We start from the raw sequence: 26,829 nt of genomic DNA, 5'->3' as shown, positions 1-26,829 counted from the left end.
TGAGGACACCTTATTAGATCTTTCTCACTCCCCCTTTTCTTGTGGTTTTTATTTAGTGTAAAGTCTTAGAATTACTTCCAAGTCTCATACACACTTTTGGTTTTACATTTGAATTTTGTTGCCTTACTGCTCCGTCTTGTCCCAGGTACAATTCCTATGCAGCCTATACAGGTTTTGTCACAGGGCTTTAGCAAAACAGAACCAGACACCTGACAGACCAGACAAAATTCAACAGAAATTAAACACAACACAGAGCAGTAAAACTAACCTGCATAAGTCAATGACAATTAACTTTTTCAAAGGAGCAAACCACATGCCCAAATGCAAGTAACATCATTGACCAGTAAATATTTATAATCACAACACCTCCTAGAATAGTAATATTACTATACTTTTATATATTTCCTTGAGATATTTTCTTAAGAAGTGAGTTCTTACGGATTCATGAAGTAAGACAACTCTGATTCCTAGGGAGCATCTGAATTCATGTTCAGACACTCTACTTTCTAAGAAGCTAAAATAAAAGGGGATTAATCTCACTTAATTCACATTTTTTCAAGTGCCTAAAATGCACAAATTGATGATTTACCATATTAATACACAAAGGTTAAAACAGCAAGATCATAATTTTATGTATGCATCTTTACACAATTGAATTTGTTGTTCAAAAACAAAAGGCGAACTATTGCAATAGTATTTCTTCCTTATCTGTGGTGAAGTAAATGAAGCAGTGAAAACTGAAAGGAATATGCAAAGAATTTGTGAACAGAAGTAGAAAATGAATGGACAGAGAAAAGAACAAGCAAAGCTGCATCAGAATGACCATTTCTATCTTAGGAAAAAAAAAATAAAAAATCAGAGAACCAGAGATAAATCAGTCAACGGTAAAAGACAGCGTAATAATTTAAGTATATAAAGTACTCTTAGCATTTAAAAGCCATATTTGGGCAGTTAAATAATATAGTATTATTTAACATTACATTTAACAGTTAAATAATATAGTATTATTTAACATCTTTAGGTTGCTTCATTACATGGGAAAGATCTTAAATACTTCACTAATCAGAAAACTGCTGAAAACGGCCCTTTCTACTCTGTTCAAGCAGAGTGCAACTGCAATGCTATTTTTATATTTCAAGCAAGTATTTGCCAAGATAAACTGATTCCCTTTGGCCAATAAGAACTGCAAAAGAAAATTAGTGATAATAGATCAAAATTCAAGTTCTTATTTCTATTAGAACTTAGTATTTTGAATAACAGCATTTTTAAAATACTGGTATCTGACGATACTTAATCTCTGAACAGTGTTTTGTACTGGACAAATATATAACCTGTACTTTGCACACTGAACCACTCCGACTTCACTGAACAAGTACAATCTTTTATAACAGAAACCCCTATTTTGCTTTTAAATTGTAAGAAAAATTTTCTATACCCTGCTTATTAGCCTGGATTGGCATCTGTTAAGAAATGATTTAACCAGAAGTCAACAAAACTTAAGGTATTTATGCACTGAATAAAACCTAGAGTACTACATGATATGTATGGACTAAAGACTTATGTGGAATCGTGGCCCCTAGGATTTTTTTAATTATTATTATTGTATTTTGCTTTTCCTCCCAAGTTTGAAAAATTTGAGCCAGCAGTGTGTTCACAGCTGATGCACTGATCTCCTGTCCTTCTCAAACTTATCTTTTAGGAAAGACTTATGGCAACAGGGTCAAAAACTTTTTCTTCATCATATGCAATTTTGCTTTCCTTGCATCCTAGTATCATTAAATGTGTTACAGTAATTATCCGTGTCTATTAATGACAAGCTCACAGGAGTAGTACCAAGTTAAAAACAAAAAAAAACACCATAAGTTAAGGCTGTTGGATGGAAGGAGGAAGAGAACAGCAATAAATGGCTAGCACTTTCCACTATCATCTATCCCTGGTCCCTGATTAAAGACAGTATCAAGAGATTTTTGAAAGCAATTCCCCTGTTTTACAGAAAGATGCAAATTATAAAATTTTCCACAAGAAAGCCGTGTCTATTTTGTAACTACTTTAATTTCATGGAAAGATGTTCACACTTCTATTTGCATTTTTCTCAGAGTTTCTTCAATGACTTGCAACAAAATATACCTAGAAGTAATACTGCCTTGAAATCTGTCTATTTGACACAATTTTACTGGCCAAATTCCACAAAACAAAATAAAACAAAAAAACATTAAAAATGGTTTTGTTCAAGGGAACACCAGACACAAACCCAAAGAGGCTGTTTTGTTTTTAACACAAAACAAAACAACCAACCACCTTATACTGAGTTTAAGATTTTAAAGCTAGTGGTTTTTTTTTTTTTTAACTGCTTAAATGATTTCAAAGTCATGCTCCTAGAAAGGACTAGACTTCAATTACTGAAAAGTATCCAAGTCAATATAGCAATACCCATTTACTCCTTCAGATGATTCAGTCCAGAACATTTAACACTAAACAAACACATTGGCAATGCTACGGTACAAGAGGGCATAAGGTAACTCAAATTTGGATCATTCAGAAGAGATTACAGGTTTTTGAAGGGGGCTAGGGGAGGAGAACGGGAGGTTATGTTTCTTTTTCATACTTAAAACATTACCTCCCGATTACCTCCCCTGTTAATCAAAAACATTCTGTACATTCCTTCATCTTAGAAAGTAATCAGTAAAGCAGACCTATCTAGCTTTTAAAAAAGAAAAAAAACTCGAAGTAATAAGTTATGAATCATAGTGTTCCCTTCCAAATAAAACATCTGCATGGGGGAAGGGAAAAACATAGATTTTAATAAAACTGCAGAAAGGCAATCAAATGCTCTAGTTCAACAGGGAGTAGCAAGTATGTTCATGGAGATTGAGATTTGTCCTTGTAGCATTTAATCCTACTCATATTGTGCAATTCACCTCAGCACGGTCAGAGCAACCACAACTCTACTCCCACTGGATGGAAAATTCCACTCAGGCTTAAGAGAGACTGTTCAAAGCCTAATTACAAATCTTCCTCCTAAACCCCGTTTTGCTCGGAGAACTGCTCACTTGCTTGCAAACTACCTATTCTGCTCATCCTCTGAGAGCAACAAATGAATGCCATTTGATTGCGGGTCGAGCCCTGGAAAGAGTGAAAATCAGTGATGGGTTAAAGCCACCCTTCCTCTTTCCCTACCGCGTAAGCGGGATCTATCCTGGACAGTGTCACAGCAAGAAAAATCTAAAAATCTCACAATAAACTGTGGTAATTAAGTGTTATAATTGCAATGGGCTACCATGTAATTATATGTATACATAGATGTTATGTAATACAATTCTGTATTGAGCAATTCGAAGCAATGGTTAATACATACAATTTAATGTCTTGATGAACATGGCCTTTGGCATCAAGGCCGTCTCTTTGATCCCAAGTGACTACTTCACGGCCATCCTCATTACTGCCTTCTAAAGAACAACCAAGTGACTAGGAAAAAATATTTTAGTTCATCTACTCCTGTAGAAAGGAAGATCACAAGCAGAATAAAAGGGAAAACAGCAAGGTATTTATCTTTCCCAGGTAAATCCCTGGTATTCACTCCAACTAATGCAGAGTGAACTGAAGATAATCATGGTATTCACAGAACAAAGGCAGAAGAGCTGTACATGGAAATGCAGTCAGTAATATCACATCAAGCTATCTCCTAAATGCATTCTACCGCCATGCAAATCCAAAAGTATTGTCCCCTGGCAACCATAAAAAATGCCAACGTTTTGCTAGGTAACCCAAGAGAAACCCACATGTGTACACTCAAATGCAGTTTGCTGTCTGCAATATATATATGCATTTTATTTTAGGCTTATACTAGAATCCAGAGTGCCTACTGACACATTCAACGGAAAGCAAATGCAGAAAACATCGTTCTGTACCACACCACTCCTCTTTAGGAACACAGTCACTAACAGTGGTTAAAGGAGGGTAAGCCCAATGTCTTAAATGTTTCAGGTTCTTCTTGTAAAGGTTTTGTTGGGTTTTTCTCCCCACATCTTCTGAAAGGATTTAAATAACCACAAGAAGTAATTGTGACCACTGTCAAAGACTTACTTTGCTGGTGTACAGACCTTGCTAAAAGTAGCAGGTAATACAAAAAAACAAAACCGCAAAGATATAACCAGAAGATTATCAAAGGTAAATCTATTACTGACATTGGAAACTGCCGAAACATTCTACTGAAAAATAAAAATAATAAATAAGCTTTCTCTGGTGTAGTAACAAAGGCAAAAAGACAATGTTGGTTAATGAACATAACCAACAAATACAGCTTTAAATGTTTCTCCAGGAAGCATTTCAGATTTTAATGTGGCAAAAAAACCAAACTTTTAAATGGCTAAACACAGTGCATTTAAAAACAATTACTAAAGAGTTTTTACTTAAAGAAAAAAATATTTATTCTTGAGAATTCCAGATAAACATCATAAGAAGCAAGTGATGCATCACATTTACAGTGAAGAATAAGCAGGCTGTTATTTTTTTTTCTAACATAAATATATCAGTTTAAAATAAAAATCAGAAGATCTTAGGGTAGAAGCAACTTTATCTCCGAAGGAACAAGATCTGACATAGAACTTTCTCAGCCTACTGCTCTGAAGCTTTCACAAATATAGCAAGACTTCCTCTCAAACAGCGATTATGCTTATTTTCCCTCACCCACCACAGCCCTATCCCCTTATCAGGCACCCTATCCCACACCAGAGTCACACAGAAAAGCAAAAATATCTGTTGAGTCTTTCAATATAACCACCATATAAATGAAAGTTACACTGTATAAAACTGGTAAAGTCACCTTAGAAATATATTAGATATAGGATAAGTCTACCTCTATACAGCTATGTAAGTACATACAAATAGGTGGATATGGAGCTAGATATGCACACACACGCATCTACAAAAGATATGAGTGAGTTTATAAGCTACTGACAATTTATGAGTTACCAACAACCATTCTGCAGGACTGAAAAATCAATCAAGAGTTTAGCAATGCAAGATTTGTTTTACAAAGCCAGTCAAGCTCATCAGTTTACATCTACCCTCTCTCTGGCAGCAATCAAGTTTTTGCAGATGAAAATTTATGAACAAGTCACACAATGACTTGCATGAGCTGAAATTCTTTCCATTCCCCTCAAACGAGACTTAATAAGAAATGAAAATACAACCAATCAATACCAGTGTTTTTCCTTTAAGAAGGCTTAAAGCTGAAGAGAAGCTTAAAAAAGGCATTTCATTAAAAAAGCAAACACACACAGAGGTTCTACAAAGAACTCCCATTATATGAAAAACTACCAGAGAACTACCTTACCTGATAATAAATGGTACAAATGGTGCCATGCTAAGTGCTGAGTAAGTGCCATCCATTGGAGATGGATACAGCTTTCCCAGGATTAAAAGCAAAAGGAACAAACTTGGATGGATTTTCAGCTCTTCAGCTTCACTAAAGAAAAAAGTAGGAAGAAGCATTTGGTGAAAGAAGTATCATCCTTCATGCTGGTCTTGAGACTCTTCCACACGCACAGTACTCTTCAGCATTTCTGGTTCAAGAAGGTACACTGGGCAGACCATGGCAAGATGTGCAAACCTTGCTAGGATCAAACATGGCATCAGATCTAGGGCACCACTGAGGACTCCTTTATGAAGGCAAATTAAGGCTGTGCTGCCTTTCCTATCCTCCATTGTCCCAAGCCTCCTTTATCTGTAACAATGGTGAGCTGCCCTTGCTTTGAAGTAACATTAAACACCAGAACAGGTGATGTTTCTCCAAGAGCTGAGCAACTGAGAAAGCTGAGTTACAAAAAGATAGTTTAAAACAACAACAAAAAAAGTCTCTCTCTCATTTGGGAAAGAAACATGCATTTGGTAAATAGCTGGCTGGATTAAAGAATAGCTCTTGTCATCAACAGCAAGTGGCTACTATTCATACTGTAAAAACAACCAGAAATCCAAATAAAAAAAAAAAATCAACTCCTCATGTAGTTAATGAAGAAAAAAAAGGCAAGCTTTAATTTGCACTGAAAAAAGTATTCAAGGACAGTATCTCAGGCAACAGCTTTCCATTTTTTTCAGTGTAAGGACTTCCAAAATTTTCTAGCGATGACGCTGTCACCCTTCAAACTATCAGGTAAAGCAGACTGCTGCATGGGATACATGCACTAGAGCAGGGACTGCACAACACGCAATGACTGTCAAAACTTCTTCCCAACTATTCACCACAGGCCCATTAAACAGACAGCTGAAGCTCTCGTCTAAATCAGCCGCTGAACTTCCACAGTTTATACCATAACATTTTAAGAAAAAACAAAGGCAGTACTGGTTTACTTTAAAAGTTCATGAACCTGGGAGTAACAGCATCAGCATCATCCCTAACTGTGTCATCTGCATTGATCAAACTGGAGCTCTCAGCCACCATTTGTGGACTCCGTAAAAAAAGATCAAGGACCGTCCACAAAGTCAGTGTGTCACAGTCCAGAAAGCGGTCATTTAGGGTCACACTAGGCTATGACCTTCTATCATTTAAACATATTAGAAAGTCTCATTAAAAATGAGACAGTTGAACAACCAGTTTCTGTCCTGCCCTGAAAAATATGCCTTCTTTAACATCTGATCCTAGGAACACAGCAACTACAGGGAGGAATAAAAGCTGCTACTAATGACTCAATCATATTTCATATTCCAGAGCCTCACTACAATGTGCAAGTTATAAGAAAACGGCTTAGAAAAACACAAGAAGAACTACGTAACTTCAAGAACAATGATGAAAATAGCAGCATTATGGTGTATGTGACAACTCAGTTTAAACTTTACATTGCACTTTACTATTGTAAAGCTTTCAGAGATATCATCTTACCTGTTTGAAGTGTTGGCTACAACCTCCAACTGCTTGAGAAGGAAAGGATAAAGACTTGGAAATCGAGAGAAAAACTCCCTTCCTGTCATTCTGCAGAAGAGAATGAAGAAGAGTTACAGTTAGCATTCTGCAGTGATTAGTTACACTCAAAATACCGGTTTACTTAGTAGATTTCTGATGCTACGGTGAACTCAGAACCAGAAGAACCATGCACTCACAATGAACTCCTTTCAAACAAGACACAATGTTTTCATAAAAATAAAAAAGACAATACATCATCATTTATCCAATTCCAGTAACTCTGCCTGTATGTGTGCATGCTAGCACTTTGTTGAGCTGTTCAGGCCTTTCAGGGGAAAAAAAAAAAAAAAAAAAAAAAGGAGTTTAGCCCCTTAATCATGCTACAAATAAAAAGACACAGCATCTGAAATTCTGGCACCATTTTAACATACTGGTTGACCAAGAGAAGACTGCATTTGCTTTAGTATATAGGCCACGTACTAAACAGCTAACAAAGTGTATGCAATATACATTCACTAATAGATAGTCATATTTTATTGATACCGAAAAGTATTTCAGAATAATAATCCCATGTGCAAAACACAGCAGCAGACACGGCTGACCTTCCATTAGCCCCCTTCACAGCGCTGCCTCCAGCGCGTGGCAGGGGTGACATTTCCAGGCCACAGGCTCCCTTGCACAGCCGTAACCACCACATTCAAAACAGAACAAAGCACTGATACCTATCGACTCACTACTAGCCAGAACTAGTAAGTCAGCAGAGTTCAAGCCACAACAGCAAATCAACCCAAGATAAAAAGAGTAAGGAGAAGTCTTCTGCGTTTGTTTGCTTTATAGCCTTCTGACCAGATATAGGACAACGTCATGGTTTGTAGGAAGACATTTAGCATCTTCTAAGCAGGAACGACTGAACTGATAGGTTAGGGAAGTTCTAATTAGATGTATGTGCTATGCAGATGAAACAGAGTTCCTTCAAAAACAAATAAAAGGCCAACCATTTACAACAAAAAAGCTAGCTACAGAGTTTGCTTGCCACGCGATCAACTAGGATAATTAAGTGCATTTTAGCATGACTCCAATGCAAGGCTTTAAACTAGCAAACAGATCCAGGTCTACAAAACAACATGGTAAGATGGCAAGACTAAATGTTTGTAAAAATAAGCACACAAAAACAAGAGTAAATCAGCACGTGACAATTATCAGCAAAGCTTCTTCCAGCACTCAGCCTAAGCCACAGGCCACAAAATAAATACAGCAAAAAAACAAATTGCCAGATGGAAACAAATGCTCAAACAAAAAGGTACATACAGGAAGCTTCCTCTAGGCACGTACAAGCAGTACACTGAAATGCTGCAACTAAAAGCATGACTAAGGAGCCTGCAATAGCTATTAGGACTACAAAAAAAAAATCAGTTAAAAATGTGGATGAAAACATTCCAACTGTGAATGAACTTGAACTGAAGTACTAATGAGGATGGTTTAACACACCAATGCTGATAATCTGTGGTTATTTAAACAGGAAACACACATGTACTTTCTTCTCACACACAATGTCTGCCAGCCACCAAATTCTCCTAATGTCCCATAGTCAGATTTCAAAACTTTCCTTTTGAAGCTGAAGACAAAAAAAGCCAAACAGCACAAAACAAGAGCTACGTAAAAATATGAAGTCAAAAAGCTCATGGCATTACTTATGAAAACTCAGTAAGATGTAAAACATTAAAAACCCTGTATTAAAAAAAAGTCAATAAAAAATGCATTAACATCTCCACCTCTTGTACTACACAGTGCATCAGGCAAAAGCAGAAAGTAGGCTAAGTTTCCTATGGAACGTATGGCCACTGGTTAGAGGCTTAAGAGAAGACTGCATGCAAGGAGCATCTCACACAGCAATTATTTTTGAACAGGCCCGTTTTCTGTACGTTAAAAATTCAGTAACCAAATTTGAATCAATACTAAATATGGAAGTGAATATTCTTACAAAGGCAGCCCTAAAATTCTTTGTAATTAGTGTAGTAGTGTAGTTTCATGAACCTTTTTGACAGGGAAAGCAAACGTACTGCATTGGGTAACTTACGTAACCTCACCCTGTTCCACAGGTTACATGACGGGAGAAGATAGTCTAATCAAAACCATTAATCAGTAGGTATCTGCAGAAAAGATGCCCAAAGGCACTTTCAAAAAAAAAAGAGAGAGAGAGAGAGAGAGAGAGAGAGACAACTGCCTACGAGCAGCCTGAATGTCCAGCAACCGTTTTAAGATCATCTTGTTTCAGAGAGGAAATGAGAAAGACTCCAGGTTAGCAGAACTGCTGCAAAATGAAAAGGCGCTCTGAAAAACATAGAGCGCTGACTTGAGTGTGAATCCAGTGCCTAGGAATGTCAAGGCAGGGAGATTTGTAACTGAAGAATCAACAGAAAGCAAACCAGCTAGAGTGAGTAAAACACAGAGGTATTTAGTTGTCTCATATTTGATTACTGACCGTGCTTGCTGTTCCTGGAAACGTGCACGCATTATTAGGCACACACAAGTGACTGTGTACAGTAACTGAGACTGAACAACAACAGAAAATGCAATGGCTCAGATTGTCAAAAATGTCCGTGACACTGAGCCACCTAATTTCTGTTTCATCAGAAGTATGTTGCTTTGAAAAGTGAACACCAGCATTTTAAGGTTTGGGTCATAAATGTTGGTGATATAAACAGACTTGTGCATGCGTACACACGCACAGATACAAGTTAGATTTCGCAAGTAATAACTTATCTGTATCTTTAAAAGGAGATAAGTACTTGATACACCCATTTATAAAGGAGTATACCAACCAAATCTTGACTGAAACAAATCAAAAAATCAGTTAGCGGTTCTCATGGAACAAACTTTGTCCTCCTTTTCTAAATTATATCTGACAAAGAATGATAGATTTAAGTTTTGTAAGTACAGAAAACTATTTATTCTTTCTGTTAGTCACAAACACAGCTCAAAAATATTTTTGATGTTATAACCACCCATAGTTAAATCCTTAAAATCAATAATTTGCAGATTACAAGATTTTAAAGCTACCCACCCTAAAACATGTTTATAGGAGAATTATGAAGAGCCTTAAGACACTAATATGTCTCTCATGTCCAGCTGAAATCATTTTATATTGCATCAGAGCTCATCTTTGACGGTACCATAGGCTCTCTCATAGTATTTTCTTTTTTCCTGGTAGTAACCCAAAAGTAGCACAATTTCACAATTTCAAATGGGATTACTGAGATCTAAACAATGGATTGGTGGAAGGTTACTTACTGAAATAGGAAGCAGTGCAATGAAACAGAAAGATTATCAGTGGGCTGACAATGCTTACAATAAATCCCTACTCCCCAGTGTAAAATGTCATCCAAGCATACAGTTAAAACAGTGGTTAAAATCAAAATGCTCAGAGATAAATAATGGAAGGACTCTTATCTTCCTAAAATGACTTGCAAAAAAATAATTTTTAAAACCATGTAAATACAAAATACTTTTGTATATAAGTAGGAAGGAATATGCAATACCTATGCCTCAGATACTTCAGTTTAACAAGGTGAATACTTGGTCACATGCAAGCAATTCAGCAGAAAGGGCAGGTGAGAATTTAGAGCGCCATCCCTTCACAACACGTTCAATTCTGATTGCTAGAGACAGCAATCATGTTTAGCATTTTTCAGAAGAAAGACTGATGAAGAGCATTTATGTAGAAAGGGAGATGTACATGAGTTTCTTTCCTGCTGTCACTCAGGTTTCCCACCTGAAGAGATCTGCATTACAAAACAAACAGTCCTACAGAGGCGTCTCCTGTATCACACCACAAAGAATCAAGTTACACTGAGTTTTGACTCATAGTTAGGAATGGTAACTCTTTCTCACCTTTGTCTGATCCAGAGTCTATTCAGGAGGGAAAGATGACGAGGATGACAGCAATAAAGGAGTTTCAGAGTACATACAGCGTTCATATAAATTGGCAAAAAGTTACTTTGAAGGCACAGGATGCAACAAAGGACAGAATCTGATTCCTAGCAGAAGCATTTGGAAGATAACAGCAAGTCGCAGCTAAATTAACAAAAATCAACTACTAGCTCTAGTAGTAAAATTTAAAACAGAAGATGCAACTGAAAACAGATTGCAAATCTAAAAAACTTTAGAGAAAAGTCCATTTTAAACCATGAACAAGAGTATGATTTACAGCTTTGCTACTGTTTCATAGGAAAAATGAAAAAAAAATGCTTTTTCCTAGACTAGAAGTCTTTATTATATTCTTGGTTGTCATTAGCTCTTCTATTCAATCACCCCTGGACTTTTATATATATACATATATATATATACACACACACACACACACATATATATATACACACACTTTTTTTTTCTTTTATGACTTTTCAGAGTAGAATCTTGGGGGGCTTGCAGTAAGATAAAAATCATGTGTGTGCAAATTTTCATTTTATCTGCTTTGCTTATGAAGACAATCATAAACATATCATCAGACTTCCAGAACCAAATTCATAAACACTATGAAAAACTGTATAATGACCGGAGATGTCACGTTATTTGTCTGAGTAGTGACTTAACACTGTATAATACAAAGGTTCATATCTGCATTTATATACGTAGTTTCTTTCTAATTAAGTATTCTATCTTTATCCACAATAAGCATGTGAATTATTTAACTGCATTTCAAAAACCGTTTGAGAATAAAAATGTGCATGTTGCAATGTTTTTTTCTAAGCTGTGCTGTACGCTTAAGGGAATCCTCTAGATTAAAGTTCTGCTGTGACACTGGGGCATACATATCATTTTACTGTGACATGTGTCAGAGATTACCTGCTTCTGTTCTTTCATTTATTTTTCTGAAGAACTAAAGGCTCTATAACCTTGTATTCTGCTTTTAGTAACTGACATGTTAAAGAACATTTGCAGTAAATCTGTTCGTATTTCATTTTAGCACTGCTGAGATTTAGAGACTACAAATCTTCTTAGGGCAGCAAGGGTCTTTGGTGTTCATTTTGAATAAAAATGTTGCTAATGTCTTGTTCTTTATCATTTGTTAAGAAAGTAGATCCCCTGGAATATAAAAAATTTACTTCCCTATTAACAAAGATTTACTTCAGAATAAAATAAAAAATAAATAGAAAGCATTTTCTTCAACTACATAAGAACACCAAGAAAGAATGGATGACATTATTTTATAACGGAGTTATGGTAAAGACCAAAGCCAGTTCAGCTATACATGCCCTAAGAGTTAAATGAAGTGTTTGCTCCCTAAGTATCACTGAAGAACCTGACAGCTTCATTTCATGACAGGACAACTGAAGGTTATAAGGTACAGAAAACAGAAGTTATCCTAACTGAAGGGGAAGCAAAATTCAAGAATTTACCACAACCAACTCAAAGGATAACCTCTATGGTGAATTTTAAACCATAACAAGACAGAAGAGTATTATACAACAGGGAAAGCAAATATATAACATTTTAGGTTATTTCCAAGTGCTGGTGGGAAGAATGATTCTGAAAACTACAGACCTTTATTCTGGCCTCAAGAATATACAGAAATTTAGGGAAAAAATAAACTTGAAAAAGAAGAGAGAAGGAAATAAGATAAAGGGGAATGAAATGCAACATGCAGAAATATTTGTAACTAAATTGTGTCAACTTAACCCATACCTTACTCAAGACAGATAATCATTTTCCTAGACAAAGGAAATGAAAAGGTTCTGGTAATACAAGCCTCCTGAATGTTATATCAACAAATGAAATGTTTCAAATATGCAAACATGTTATTCAAGATTTGTTTAAAAGGAAAAAGTGTGGAAGCTCCAACAGCTCTGAGCAGACATTCAGTTCTCATATCCTTCCTTCACAGTTAAAAACAAACAAACAAACAAAAAATAAATAAATGGAGGAAGAAAAAAAAAAGGAAACAGCAAGAAGTAGCCTGAGGAAAAATTTATATAACATTTACATGAGGTCCACGGTGGAGCTACAGCTTTGGTTTAACAGATTAAACTCTACGTATAATCTATACAAGTGACAGTAAGATATATGACACACTGCAACTAGGGCAAGCCATTAGATAGAACAGTTAAGTTAGGGAAAGAACGGGGCTTAAAAAAGACCCAGAAGAACATGTTTGAAGCTGGACCTAATCCATTGTAGGGGCCAATACTGTTAATTGAAGACCACAGTAAACGAAATAAGACACTGCCAATGAAAATCCATCGATGAAACAAAATTCTGTCTGTAGAGAGGGAAGATTAAAATACTACGAAACAAAAGAACTTAGGTATCCTTGAGGACTGGAACAATAAAAAGACATGAAATTAAAGGAAGACAGAAAGATTGCATGTATGAGGTGTATGAGGACTAATTAAAAATGTGTTACAATTTGGACCTCATCAGCTGGAAACAGCAAAAGGATCCAAGCTTGTACCACTTGGTATCTCAGATCCCTCATCAAGAAAAGGAAGAAAAAGGGAAAGAGTGATTCTGTAACACATCAGTTCTGATCCAGTCAGCATGGACGTGGAAATATTAATGCCACTCTGCAACTATGAAGTAGGATGTACTTGAATACATCGGACCTAATTTCCAGCTAGGCGAGATGCTTAAAAAAGCTGCTTGCATGACCAAGGGAATAGAAAACAAATTTTTGAGAGGAGATTTAAAGACCTCAGCTTGTTTTGTCTGGCAATATTAACATAGAAGGAATATATGACTGACATCCACAAATACCTCAAGGGAAGCACCAGGAGAGAAAATAATTATTTGAAATAAAGAACAATGCTGGCATAAGAACAAATGAGTATTAAATGGCCATGAATAAATATAGGCTGCAAGTTAAGTTTCTAATGATCAAAGCAGCAAGATTCTTGAGAAGTCTTGCTTGGGAAGAGGGCATTCCCGGAGTCTTCCCGCAGCAATAGTGGAAAAGAGCAAATTGTTTCTCAGATGAGACCTGATCAGTTCATGAAAGAAACAGTATAGCAAGCCTGGTTATTAGAAGAACTTAGTCAATGCTCCCGCAGGACCCTTACTGTCATGTGTTCCTATGATTTTGTGCCATGCTGATCCACATGGAAATTCCAATCCTTGCTTAAACATGCAGTTCAACCGGTGCCGAGTTGTTTTCTCAAATCCTACCCTTCCTGTCATCAGTCAGACTAAGACTATATGCAAGCAGATTCCAAAACGCACACATGCACACTGGAAGAGCACGGAAGAATTTCTCAAACTTCTTTACAGAAGTCTCAGGCACACAGCAAATACCCTTAGAGACTTGCTTGTATTTTACTCCTTTCTTTTTAAAGAAAATTGAAGTCCGCAGTGTGTTTCTCAACAGACAAACAGGTGGCTCGCACCTCCTTAAAACATCGAAACCAAAAAAGCCTCCAAAAGAATCGCACTAGCATGTTTCACTTGAGGAAAGAGGGAGCAGAATCTTAAATTTACCCTAAAATGACTGCATTATGGTCAGCCAAGGAGGTAATCCGCAAATTCCAGGCCAAGCACTATAAATGGAGTTTGGGAAGGGAGCGTACGTGCCATTGAAAAGAATCCAAACTTGCCAGGTTTCAGAGTCTCACATCCATAAAAAAAATAACTGACAGAAACCCACCTAAAGAAACTCATCTGTAAATGCAGAGAGCATCCAAGAGTCTGATGAGTACTCAAGCAGATGGAACTCAAGCAGATTTGTGACAATTGATAAAACAATTCTTTTAACTTAAAACCACTTTTGGAATGTGTTCCTTCGTATTTCACAGGGAAAGCAGTTAAACTTCATATTTATTATGGCAGCAAATTTTAAAATGGACTGGAAAACACTAAACCAGGTTCAGTTTCTCCCAGCTTTCTCATTTGGAAGCTGAGGAAGTACATACATGGAATACAATGGGCAGTTATCAGTGGCTCAGTGCTTTCTTGTAGGCCTGTAACCAGTAAAATACTCCATGGGTCAATACTGGGGCCTCTACATGCTTCAACATTTTTATCAACAACTTGGTTAATGACATAGAAAACACCCTCTGCAAATCTGTGGACAACACTGAATTAGGGGGAATGGATCAAACACCAAACAGTAGAAGTTCAGTCTAGACAGACCTTGAGAAACTTGAGGTTTGGGCCAACAGAAACCTCATGCAGTTCAACAAGGAGAAAGACAAAGTTTTGCACCTGGTCTGAATAACCCCAAGCATCAGCACAGGCTGAAAACCAGCTGGCACAGTAAAAGCCCCGCAGCAAAGAACCCTGGGGTTACAGTGGATGCCAAGCTCAGTGTGAGCCAATAGCACGTTCTCATGGCAAACAGGCAAACCACATACTGGCCTGTGTTCATTAGGATGAATGTGGCAGCAGATCAAGGGAAGTTACTGTCCTCCTCTACTTGGCACGCTGAGGCTGCACATGGAATCCTCCATCCAATTTTGGGTTGCCACGCTCAGAAGAGATTAGAAAAAACAGGAGGGGGTCCAGCAAACAGCTGCTCTGATGGACAGGCTCTAGAGTACATGCTCTGTGAGAAGCTGAAGGAGCCAGGTTTGCTCCATCTGACAGAGAGGAGGTAGTTGCAGATAGTATAGAAAGAACCCATGGTCACAAATCACAGCTCGGGAGTTTTAAATTGGGCAACAAGAAAAAAATCTGCACTTAGACAGGTAAAGCAGAGCTGCAGCCTGTCACACAGAGTGGTTGTGAAATTTCCACATTGGAGGTCTTCAATTCATCCAAAGCCGCTGCTGACCTGATCTGCTCTTGCTTAGAGTCAGACTTTTAATGGGAATCAAGTAGCCCCCTTCCAGTCAATGTTTCCACGATTCCACCAAATACATTCCACTCCAGCACCATAGCTTTAAGCATGTCTTCTATTTATAGCCCCCATCACTACCTACTGCAATTCCAGCAAACATTAGCTCCTGCTAAGAAAAAGATTCTTGAAATTTACCCATTTTTCAAAAAGTGCTAGTAATTTGGTCTTAAGTTCAGCACAATGTACACTGTAATATTTTAAATATCAGCTTGATATGAAATACAAATCACCATTTAAAATAGTTTAATTCAGAAAGAGTATATACTTATGAAAGCTCTTGATTAGCAGTTCCTCTGAATGACATCCAGAGACTCATCACCACTCCTACTAAGAGCGGAATACAACAGCAACACAAAAGATCCTTTAGAAATAAAGATTTTATATAAATGTCCAGAGTTGCACTTGGGATAAAATTTTTTTAAGGAACTCATCTAAGACTTAAATTTCTGAAATTACATATTTTCTCAGGAGAAAGTACTTTAAAACAAACTTCTCACATGCCTAAGAGAATTTTAGGGCTTCCATAGAAGAAAAAATAGCCATGTAGTTTTGGACAGAAGTCTGGAGAGACACAATGAAGCTGGAAAAAAATAATTCTAAAAAAAGGTGCAATATATCAGCTAATAAACCCAAGAACAAGGATATAAAATATTACTGCATACTTGTTTTTTTAGACCTAACATGATACAGGATGCCTCTTCAGCAACACTAAGTGCCAACAATTCTGTAACCTTATCAAATTAGTTACAAAAACCAATTCAGGTTTAATTTTTACCCCACGTGAGATGAAAAATACTATGAAGGGGATAGAAGAATCATCATAAAGATTTTGGTTTTGCACCTTCAATAAAGATGCAGTGACTCTAACTACAATAAATTGAACATTTGTTTTATAAAGAATTAAAAATACCTAAATCCCAGAACAGTGAGCAAAACAGTTTAAGTTCACTGACTTGAAAAAACATTCTTTTATGCTGCACAGCCCTAAAATAAATACTTAAAAGGAACTAAGAATATGCCACTATATCTTGGTTTTCATTTTCCTTCAGATAGAAGTGCTAGAATAAACATTCTTACTAGTTTACGTTGCTGTGTTTTTATGAGGTTAATAACTGAACTGTCAATCAAAGCCTATATAAATACAGTAGTTAAATACCTTCTGCTTTAGAAGCACTTTTATTTATAAGAGAGCTAGCCAAGATTTCCAAAGGACTGCATGGCCTGGTTTGCTTTGATCTCTTAAGTACAAGTTTCTTTATACCTCTTGTTTTGCTATTTATTATACCCTTTGTGTAATCAGGTACGGAAAGAGCACCTGTGTAGAACAAATACTTCAGGAAAAGTGTGACTGAGAGGAGTAATTATGCAACACACAGTTTACTAAAATAACTAGCAAGTCTTTTTCCAAAAGCACTATTGTTGTTGTACCAGCAAGAGAAATAAATGCACAATGGGCTCACAATAAAAATAGGGAACATCAACTAAATCCAACATCACATATACAACCTGGTACCTGTATCAGGATATTAATCAACATCCAATTTTGATATATATATGTGTATGTATAAATATATGTAAAACCATATAAACAGTTAGAAATAAAACATCCATAATAAATAATTCGAGAATTATTTTTCTGAAGCTTGAATGGTATTTGCATGAGTGTGTACAGGTGTATGTGTGTATATACACATACACACACAGAAGTATTATCTATGTATCTCTAGAAAGCCTCTAATAGTTCTGTACAATCACTGCCTATGTAGCTATTATCTTTAATCTCCTGCCACAAATTTAGCATTGTAAATTTTACCTCCAAACAACCCACACTATTCATCTCTTCTATATGGGAATATTCTGTGAAGAATAGCTGCTTATCACTTAGTATGGTGAAGGTCATGAATAACTGACGTATACGTTATGCATGGAACAAAATAGAATAATTGTATCAATTCATATTAATGAAAATTTTTATCACTACAACAGAAACTGCATTGTTGACTCATGCGGTTAGGCTTACAGTAATTTTTGTTCCATTGAACACATTTTACTCACTTGGTAGAAGCATTATGCCCCTAATTCATTCATTTGAAACGAATGGATTAGGTTACCTCAGGCCAGCATTAACTTTGGACAAACTTTCATTCAGGTTGCTTTACCATATTCAGCTTTTCTCTGGCTCTAACTTAAGACAGCACATTATGAAGTTCCCCCCTATTGAGGAGAGCATGGACACACAGTTGCACATGCCCAATACTATAAGTGTGTGTTTAGGTCCTAAAGATTTGGCTGGGATTTGGGTGTTCTTTTGACTCTGTGTATACAAAACAGAACCTTGAAGTAAAAATGGTTCTGCAGATTTTCCATATTTCAGACAAATACATTCCTTGCACTCCTAAAATCAGCAGAAATCATATAGGGACATCCTCAACCTCAAGGAGAACAGTCATTTTTTTCTGCTGCAAGGGATTTTAGAGTAGAGTAGTGAAACAAATAGAATAACTGAAGTAGTAACAAGGGGGGGGAGCAAAGAGGGGGACATATTTCTTTAGGAGCTTGTTCTCAATTTGCATCTGTTTCTACATAAAACTTTCACAAATTTTATCTTAAATTTACAAGTTAATATCACCTTATCATCATTATTCCTATTACAAAGGCACTTCAGAATAGGAAGCTTGTTCAAAATAGTGTTTAAACAAGCATATTGTTATTGAACTGTTAATCAGTGAAAGCCAGCATGGTTATCTGATTCAGCCTGAACTTTTGCATGTTTTCTTGAGACAGCTCTGAGATTGTCTTCTAAATCTGTCAAAGTCAATAAAAAAGAGCCTGAGCATTAAAAACAAAAAACCTGAGCAAAATATATGTGGCCTATTTTTGGCAGGCAGAAAAGGGAAAGTTTTCTTTCCTTTCCTTTTTTTTTTTTTTTAATATATTTTTAAACAAAACAACCCCCTCACAAGACAATTCCATGTCCCAAATCCTGAATGAGTACTTTGCAAGCAATCACTATTCACTGGAACAGCCAAGGTGGCAAGGAGGGGACAGGCTGCAAAGTGTGGTGCAGAAGGAGCTAGAAGCAAAGTACAGAGCAGGGGCATTTAATTGGCTCAGACAAATCCTGAAAACTCCCAGTCACGGACCCAACATTTCAGCTGCTGTGGAAGCAGCACTAAGGCGATCCAAGATAAAGCAATCCCAACCCTTCCCTCTGCAGCACGCAGTCCAAGAGACACAGAGCTCAGAGGCAAGTGTTTTGAGTAGAGCCATACTTTCACCTCAACTGAAACTCTCTGAAGGGCTACCCCATTTTCTGACACTGGTGTGCCATCACAGCTTGACCAGATTAGTGCCACCAAAGTTTGTTTCAGCTCAAACCAAAGAACTACAGGCCACTCTGCTGTAGGCACGCACAGGCCCACCCGATAAATCCTGTCAGCGCTGGGTATGCTGCACTGCCCATATTTTAACAAGGCCGCCACTGAGACTGACAGTGCTCCACTGCCTAAAACAGACTTTTCAGCTGTGAAGTTGGAAGATGTTGAACATTCAACAGGAATCACGTACTTACAATGTATTTTATGTACTTGAAGCTACAGTTCTAAAGTGGCTTGATGAAAAGGAAAATAATACCAGATTAATTTAACTTAGGGATAATATTAGGAAAAGAAAGGTTTGCACTGGAGTGTTCCATTTGCAGTCTTTTCCTCTAAACCTTCACAGTGTAAACTGCAGTATCTTAAAATCTTAGCATTCACACAAAGCCTTAATGTTAAGGAACAAGCACATGTCAATATGCAAGAAAAAAAAATCAGTGCTTTTAAAAGCTAATTTAGTCCTATTTAGTGACCTTCAAGCGTGCAAGCAACCACTTACTGAGAAGTGCTGAACACTCAACCTGCAATAAAAACAAAGAAAGTAGAGGGCAGTCATGCATGTTGGCTGCCTCACAGCCTGTAGTGCATCTTCAAAACCTGTTCATATCTACATAGTTTTCATCTACCTTATTATAATTACATAAGTTTCTCCTTTTCAAGTGCTTAAAGCTATCGATAGCCATCAACGTTTACTGATTGCTATCAGTGAAAATGAAGACTTAAAGAAGTACTATGTAGGTGACGATAAATGCTCATTTCTTTTCAAACATATTTAAACCAATACTGAGAACATGGCTGCATTCATACTCATGTTCCTAAAAGCATGAATATTTACTCAATGTAAAATGTGTGTTGACAGCTTTCTAAGTGTTTTTCTGCACATGCATTTTCCCTTCACTAAAATCAAAATACCTAAGACCGTTTTTCCCCTCAAAAATGCAAACTGTATTATGCACCAGTTACTTCAGGTAAAAATCATGAGGTTGCACTGTACCATTTCAGCCTTGCTTACAACATAGCTTTTTAATCAAAAGAGTTAAAGCTTTTCCTTACTCAAACCTCCTCCATCAAGGTCAGAAGCCAAGTGAAATCCTCCCCCTGCTCTTTCTTTTAACCCCAGCCTCTGAAGCCATTGGTTCTTCTTTCTGAGGATTTTGCAACATTCATATGCCAACCCAAAAAACTTCAGTTTTCAGATAAGCCAGGACAATCCCTTTTTATTGCTCCAAAGACTGAAGCATGCCTTAGTTCAAATGGCAAACTGCCTGCAAGACAATTTCTGATTATGCCCACCCTTGAAAAAAGATAAAAGCCAGGAATAGTAGATATTTGCTAAGAAGAGTTTTGTCTAATAACAGACAACAGTGTATTTAATCAGCACTGGACTACACACCAAAAAGGGTTCTGATATACAAATAAATATACACACAGATACGTGTGCGTGTGTATAAAAGTATATATGTATATATATGTGCATGTGTATATATACATATAGCCCATGTGTAAGCATGTAACAATGGAGGTGAAAGTATCACTACTGCTACTGTAATGTATTTGGCTAGAAAAGAATTCCTCTATGATGAGAAATTTAATTACATTTCAGAATTAATTTCAGTTAACTTTATATGTAAATTATTTTGACTTTCATGTACAGATGTGCATTAACTATCACAATATATATTCCTTTTTATTTTTAGAATCTCTTCATATGATGAAAACGAGCCTACATCAACTAGAGCAAACATTTACTTTAGATGAATTGTGATCTGTACCAATGCTAAATAATACCCATGGGGGAAAAAAAAATACAGAACAGAAAGTACACACTATACCCCAGCTTCTTTAGAAGTGAATGGGATCAGCAAATCTACATTGTGAATTGACTACACAAGAAGACTGGAAACAGCAATTTAATCAAAATACGAGAGGCAAAGCTCATCTGCCACAGGTGGCTCTCCAGTCTACCACACTCAGTGCTGTTCAAAGTCTTGCTTCAACAAATTTGTACTAAGCCAAGTGCAGTACTTGGGTTTTTGACACGTTCCTCAGAGTGGTGCTTCTGGAGAACCAGCATGGCTAGGGAAGCCAGTGGGAGGATGCACTTGGAGCACTGGGGCCACAGCTGCTGGAGAACAGGACTAAAAGCTGAATGGCAGTGGGGCTGGAGAACGGGTAGAAGTTGATAGTGTGGTAGCTACTTCAGTATTTTGCGTTTGTGTGGCTAAAAATTCACTTAAGGTCTCACAGATTTGAAATGATCATAATGTTTAAGAAAATTATACTTCCAAATCAAGTAAACAGAAACTAAACTAAACCACCCTACAGGTGTTAACAGAACCATTTATAAAATGCAAATTTTCTGGAATTTAAAGCATCATTTAGCCAAATATGTATGCATGCATAAACACACAAAGCAGTGTTAAAATTTCTGATACAGTCTTTCTCAGAAAGAGGAAGAAACAGAACTAAAAAATTTCTTTGGTTCTAACTTTCTTTTCAGTAGGAAAAAATGCTTGACCTGTAGAGTTGCACAGAACACTGTAAAGAGTCTTCACATGCTTTCTCTTTTACTTGTAAGAGCTGCATGCAGTTGTTATTTTTCAAGTATTAGTTTTCCAATTCATTATTTCTTTACTCATGCTGAGATTAGAAAGACACAGAATTTAATGAAAACAGGATATGACTGCATCTCCTATACTGCATGATGTGGAGTAGTCCTTTCAAATTTCCAGTGAACAATTAAGAGTGAAGCTTGGCATCAGCACAGAATTCTGCTCAAGAAATGTCTCTCCCCTCACTGCCCCAGTTCTCCACTCCCCAGCTGTGCCAACACAGCTGCTGCTGCAAACACGTGCAGGGGACCCTCAGCACAGTCAAGAAGCAGGAGCCATGATGTGTAGGTAATCTTCAACCAGTGTCTCCTCAAAGCACACACCAAGCTTCCAGAGAAGGGACCTTCTTTAGCATAGTTCAGTATTGCCTTGTCCTCAGAAAGACAGTTCTGGTTTGACCTTCCTCGTACCCGCTCAAAGACCAGAAAGCCCACTCAACATGCCTCTTCTGCCTCTGCTCAACAGTGCGAACAGCCACCACAGATGCAACTTAAAACTTGTGCCAGCAGACTTAGGAAACCCCTCTAAATCTCTCACTGAGATGGGGGACCTCTTCGCACAGTTTTTTTTCTATTGCAAATGGACAACATGACACCAGAATTGAAGGCAAAGGGCAAAGGCAAACAAAAGGCATCAGCAAACAAAAAGCAGCAAAAAGACTTGATTGGCCTGTGACTTTTGTATAAAGGATGCTTGCTATGTGTGAAACTTCAGTGGAGATAAAATTAAAAAGGAAGCATAAAACAAACAAAAAATAGTAAAGTAACACAGAATTAGCGTTAAGTTGCCAGTACTTTTCCGAAAAATCTTTCTTGCTGGAAGTCTACATGAATGTCATCCCCTCCCCCCCACCTGTATCAATTTCATAAGAACTCTTCTCGAGAAAATGACCAGAAAGTCAATCCTTTTTCTGACAGAGAAGCCCAGCAATAACACAGCTCCCTGCTGACACGGGAGAGACAGATTTAAAACCCTAAAATCAGAAGGGCAAACTGGAAACCTATGCATGGCCCTGATAGCTACCTCAGCGTTTTAGTCTCTGTGTCTACAGACAGTCTTCCCCTTAATGCAAACAGAATGACCTGCAGGCAACAGAACAAGCATCTCAAAACCGGATGCCTTTCACACAAGTTCCTGTAGATGCGAGTTGCCGAAATGCTAGTTCTTTTGAAGTTAAACTGCCACACTTAAAAGCAGAAAAAAAAAAAAAAAAAGATCACTTTGGTTTAATATATGAATTCTGTTCTGGCAAAACACTAAACAAAACAAGATTAGAGCTCCCCAAGAGAAGTGCCCAAGTGCAGTTGCACCCCAGGGATGTGGCTGCAGACAGCCGTGCAGCAACGGTGACACCTACCGGTACCGCACCACCGACAGACCTCCCTCCCTACCTGCACGCCTCAGGGTAGCTTCAACCCATGTCTGCTGGTGTAAGAGGGAGAAGCGTTACAAGCAGAATAGCCAAACCACCTCTGCATCATTTTCCTTCCAAACTAATACCTCCAGTAGAGACAGGAGTCAAGCTTGAAATCAAATCACCTAAACTATGCTCTATGACCTGAGGTTGCCTCCGTTTTCATATCTGCTGCCTCGCTCTGGCCTGTTTTTAGAAGTACTTTTGTGTTCCCTGTTTCGTGGCATTGACCACTACACAAGGGAAACGGCAGAACTGACGACATACAATGTTTAATGAGAAAGTGCAAAATGAAAGAAGAGAAAGAAGCCAACCCAACTTTAATATCTTTTGGTCAAAGTGACTACAAACAAATCACCATAAGCAAAAAGCTTCAGAGAAGCAACTTGACAGAGCCAGTAATATAAAAAATTAACATAGTTTTTAAGGAGTTCAAATGTATAGAAGTTAGCTTTCCTTTATTCTGCAACTTTCACAAACAGCAACCGCAGATTACACATCTCTCACCACACTGCTTGTATTTGAGAAGTCAAGTCTACCCTCACACTGCAGAGGTTACTGGTGAGTTTTTCATTGGGATACAGGTTTATAAAAGTTTCACTTTCAGTAAGGGCTCAATAGAGAAATGAAAAAATGAAAAAATAAAAAAGGAAATTTTGTTACAAAAACAAAAAGGCAAGAAATGAGAAACGTTTGTTATTTCTCTACTTGGCTTTCAGGGGTTGTGGAACTGAATTCCAAGTTTAGATAAAAAGAGATTTAGGTGTAAGAAAAAGCAGAGTTTATTTCAAGCAGTAAGAGAGGTGACGTCTCAAATCACTTCTGGGACAAAGTTATCTTCTAAGGGAAATCTCCCTCTAATGTTCCACCTATACTTCTTCACACTCACATATGCGTAGTAGCTAAATTTTTTTTTTAATTACACCTGAAATTAATTAAGTATTTTGAAGAGCTAAAACAGTGCCACCACAAAGACTACTATCATCCCAGGACATTTGGTTTCTTATCATGGGCAGGAGAATTACATTAGCTACACAGAAAAGGAATCACTGTATAATGAATAAAAATGAGCAGAAATTTTCAAAGGTAAGTCGTAACATTTGCCTTCTCTCAGAAATCTCACACCTTCCCCATTATTTGAAAATCCAGTAGGAATTTCTGAAATGGTTACCATAATATCCATCGTGTGACCTCTCTGTGGCCCCGCAGACTTATCAAGCAGTATTTTTAATAATAAGCTTATTCTGTGTCTGGGGTTATTTTTGCATCCCTCCCAGTGCAGGAGCCTCAGCTACAGAGCACAGGGCACGGACATGCCTCATTTGCTGCAGAAGCTAAAGGAAGGGCCTAAAGGCCAAAGAAAACATGAGGGTGGGAGAATGCCTACTTGCAACAGCCAGCTTCTGCTTTTTGCTTGTGCACGAACAGGACAGCTAAGAGAAATGGAAATGCACATGACTGGGAAGAGCGTTAGAGTCAGAGAACAATTGTCTTACATAAGAAAGGGAGACAGTAGAAGACCTGGAGCACAACTATATATTGTTGTGTACATTGTTTATTGCGTATATTGTTTATATTGTTGTATATATTGTATATATCTATGTATATATGTCTGTATATATTGTTGTGTATAAGAATACCTTGGAAAAGAAGCAGCTTTTTAAGCTGGCATTTTTGGAGCTTAGAGGAAAGAGACCTGCAGGAGGGATAGGATGTTCTAGAGTAAAGTGACTGAAGGTAAAAATCTCAAATTAGTATGGGTAACATTACCTCCAGGCCTACTCTAGAGATAAGGGACCACACAAGTGACCACTGCCTCCCCTCTCCTTCAACCCTCCCTCTCTCTCCCTCAGGAGGGCCATAGGCCTAGTCTATGACCACAAAGGACATAGGACATCTGTGAGAGACACAGATACCCACACCTCTGAGCAACGTTTCCTTTCTGTGAAATCACACGTGAGTACAAACTAACTCTTGGTGTTTAACAGCACGTATTTTTAGCCCTAGAGCTTATTTCTTGGCAGTACAGTTTAAGCAAACCTAGATGTTTTCCTAACATCATGATTCAAATATATCCATAAAGCAAGCAACATTTTCAAATTGTTTTTGGCTAAGGTCATGTTTTGCAAACTTAAAATTGGTACCAAGTGAAGCTTACCTATTTTTTTTGGAATTTTCATCTTTTTCTCTTTTAACCCCAAAAATTCTTGTAATTAGAGCACTAAAAAGAAGTGTAGATGAATTTCTTACCTAAAGGAAAAAAAAAAAGAACATGTGGTTTTAAAAATTCCTTTGAATTGTAATTTTTTATTTTTTTTTTTTAAATACAGCCACTAATGTAGAGTTGAAAAGAAAAACAGCTGAGTGAAGGACAGTGCATGCCTACTGTTCAGGGATTAAAGAAGAGAAACAAGTATTTCATAACATCTTTCCTCTTAATCAAGATGGCATTAACAGAAACTCAGATTTTGGAGATGTCTCTCTTTCACATAGGGGATGTATCTAGATTCTACTGATTAAAAGGATTCCACCCTATCCATGTCAGATCATAAAATGTTCTACCTTCACATTCCATATGGAATACTCTCTTATTAAAAAGAGAAGTAACAGGGAGAATGAATGAAAAAATGTACTTACAAGTTAGGAATACCGACTCAAAATTTAAAAGCCAGATGTGTTCTTATCTAGAAGGCAATCTTTGTCTCTACTTTTTGTCAGTATCAACACTTCACATTACAGAGAAAAATTCAAACAAAACCAAAAACTGTGAACAAAACCATGACTTTTTTTTTTTTTTTTTTTGCAAGTCTACAGTATTCTTTATTGTATCTTAAAATACTGCAACATGTGACATTCCACCAACTGCAGTACTATCATTTACAAATGTAACCATAGCTTCATGGAAAAGCACCACTATAAATCCTGTTATATTATAGAAGCAAAATTAAGAATTAACTTACTGCCCAAACAGGTGACATAAACCCTAGAATTGCTGCTTGTATTCCATCTGCAACATATGGCATGATGTTTTCACCTAAACGTGTATCCCTAAACAGTGCCCGCAGGATATTTAAAGCATGAACCTGTGGAGGTAAGAGAAATACAGGACAAAATATAAATTCAATGAAAAATCTTAAACCTAATGCATGTGAATTACCTTAACAACACATGAAACAAAAATAATCCATGTGCACGTTTACACCTTTCCATACTAAATACAAGAATACTAAATACAGAATACTGTTAAAACTAACAGATTAAAATGCTACAGCAGGAAACACTGTTAAAAAACAATTATGGTTTAAAAATATATTTGTCTAATAAATACAGTCCAGGCATTACAAGAGAAGGCCAGCATTCTTTTTTCCTTAGCTTATCATGGCTGTAAAAATAACTTTCAAAGTTTAGAATCATCTTTTCCAACATTCTTGACATGCAATAGATACTGTGAGAAAAAATAAACTACAGCTCACAGGAGGACAGTATTAAGCTAAAACTGACAGCCAGGGTTGCTTTACCATATGGAGAATTTTCTGATATTTCTCTACTCTCTGCAGGGGAAGGTGGTAATCTGTGTAGCTTCACAGACTTTGACAAGGCTACATAAATTTCTACCAGCAGAAGATCTGGCAGAGTCATTAGAACACTGTTAATCTTTGTGTTTGGAAGTCCAAGCCACGTTTTGTTGACAATACATTTAA

At 37.1% G+C, this 26,829-nt stretch overlaps 1 protein-coding gene across 2 annotated transcripts in view; it reads right to left on the bottom strand.

Annotated features, from left to right (window-relative positions):
• Window positions 1-26,829, bottom strand: part of THADA (THADA armadillo repeat containing) — a 166,635-nt gene that overhangs the window by 103,453 nt on the left and 36,353 nt on the right. For both annotated transcript variants that reach the window (XM_035559176.2, XM_035559202.2), the window contains exons 25-28: window positions 26,089-26,211; window positions 25,287-25,378; window positions 6,878-6,967; window positions 5,336-5,467 (exon numbers count right to left, since the gene is read on the bottom strand). In XM_035559176.2, coding sequence (XP_035415069.1) covers window positions 5,336-5,467; window positions 6,878-6,967; window positions 25,287-25,378; window positions 26,089-26,211 — 437 coding nt within the window. The remainder of the gene's footprint in view (window positions 1-5,335; window positions 5,468-6,877; window positions 6,968-25,286; window positions 25,379-26,088; window positions 26,212-26,829) is intronic.

This window comes from Cygnus atratus, chromosome 3 (genome assembly GCF_013377495.2).
Source record: "Cygnus atratus isolate AKBS03 ecotype Queensland, Australia chromosome 3, CAtr_DNAZoo_HiC_assembly, whole genome shotgun sequence".
NCBI classification, from domain to species: Eukaryota; Metazoa; Chordata; class Aves; order Anseriformes; family Anatidae; genus Cygnus; species Cygnus atratus.
Note: the sequence above shows the minus strand (reverse complement) of the source record. Positions and strands in the feature narration are given on the sequence as shown.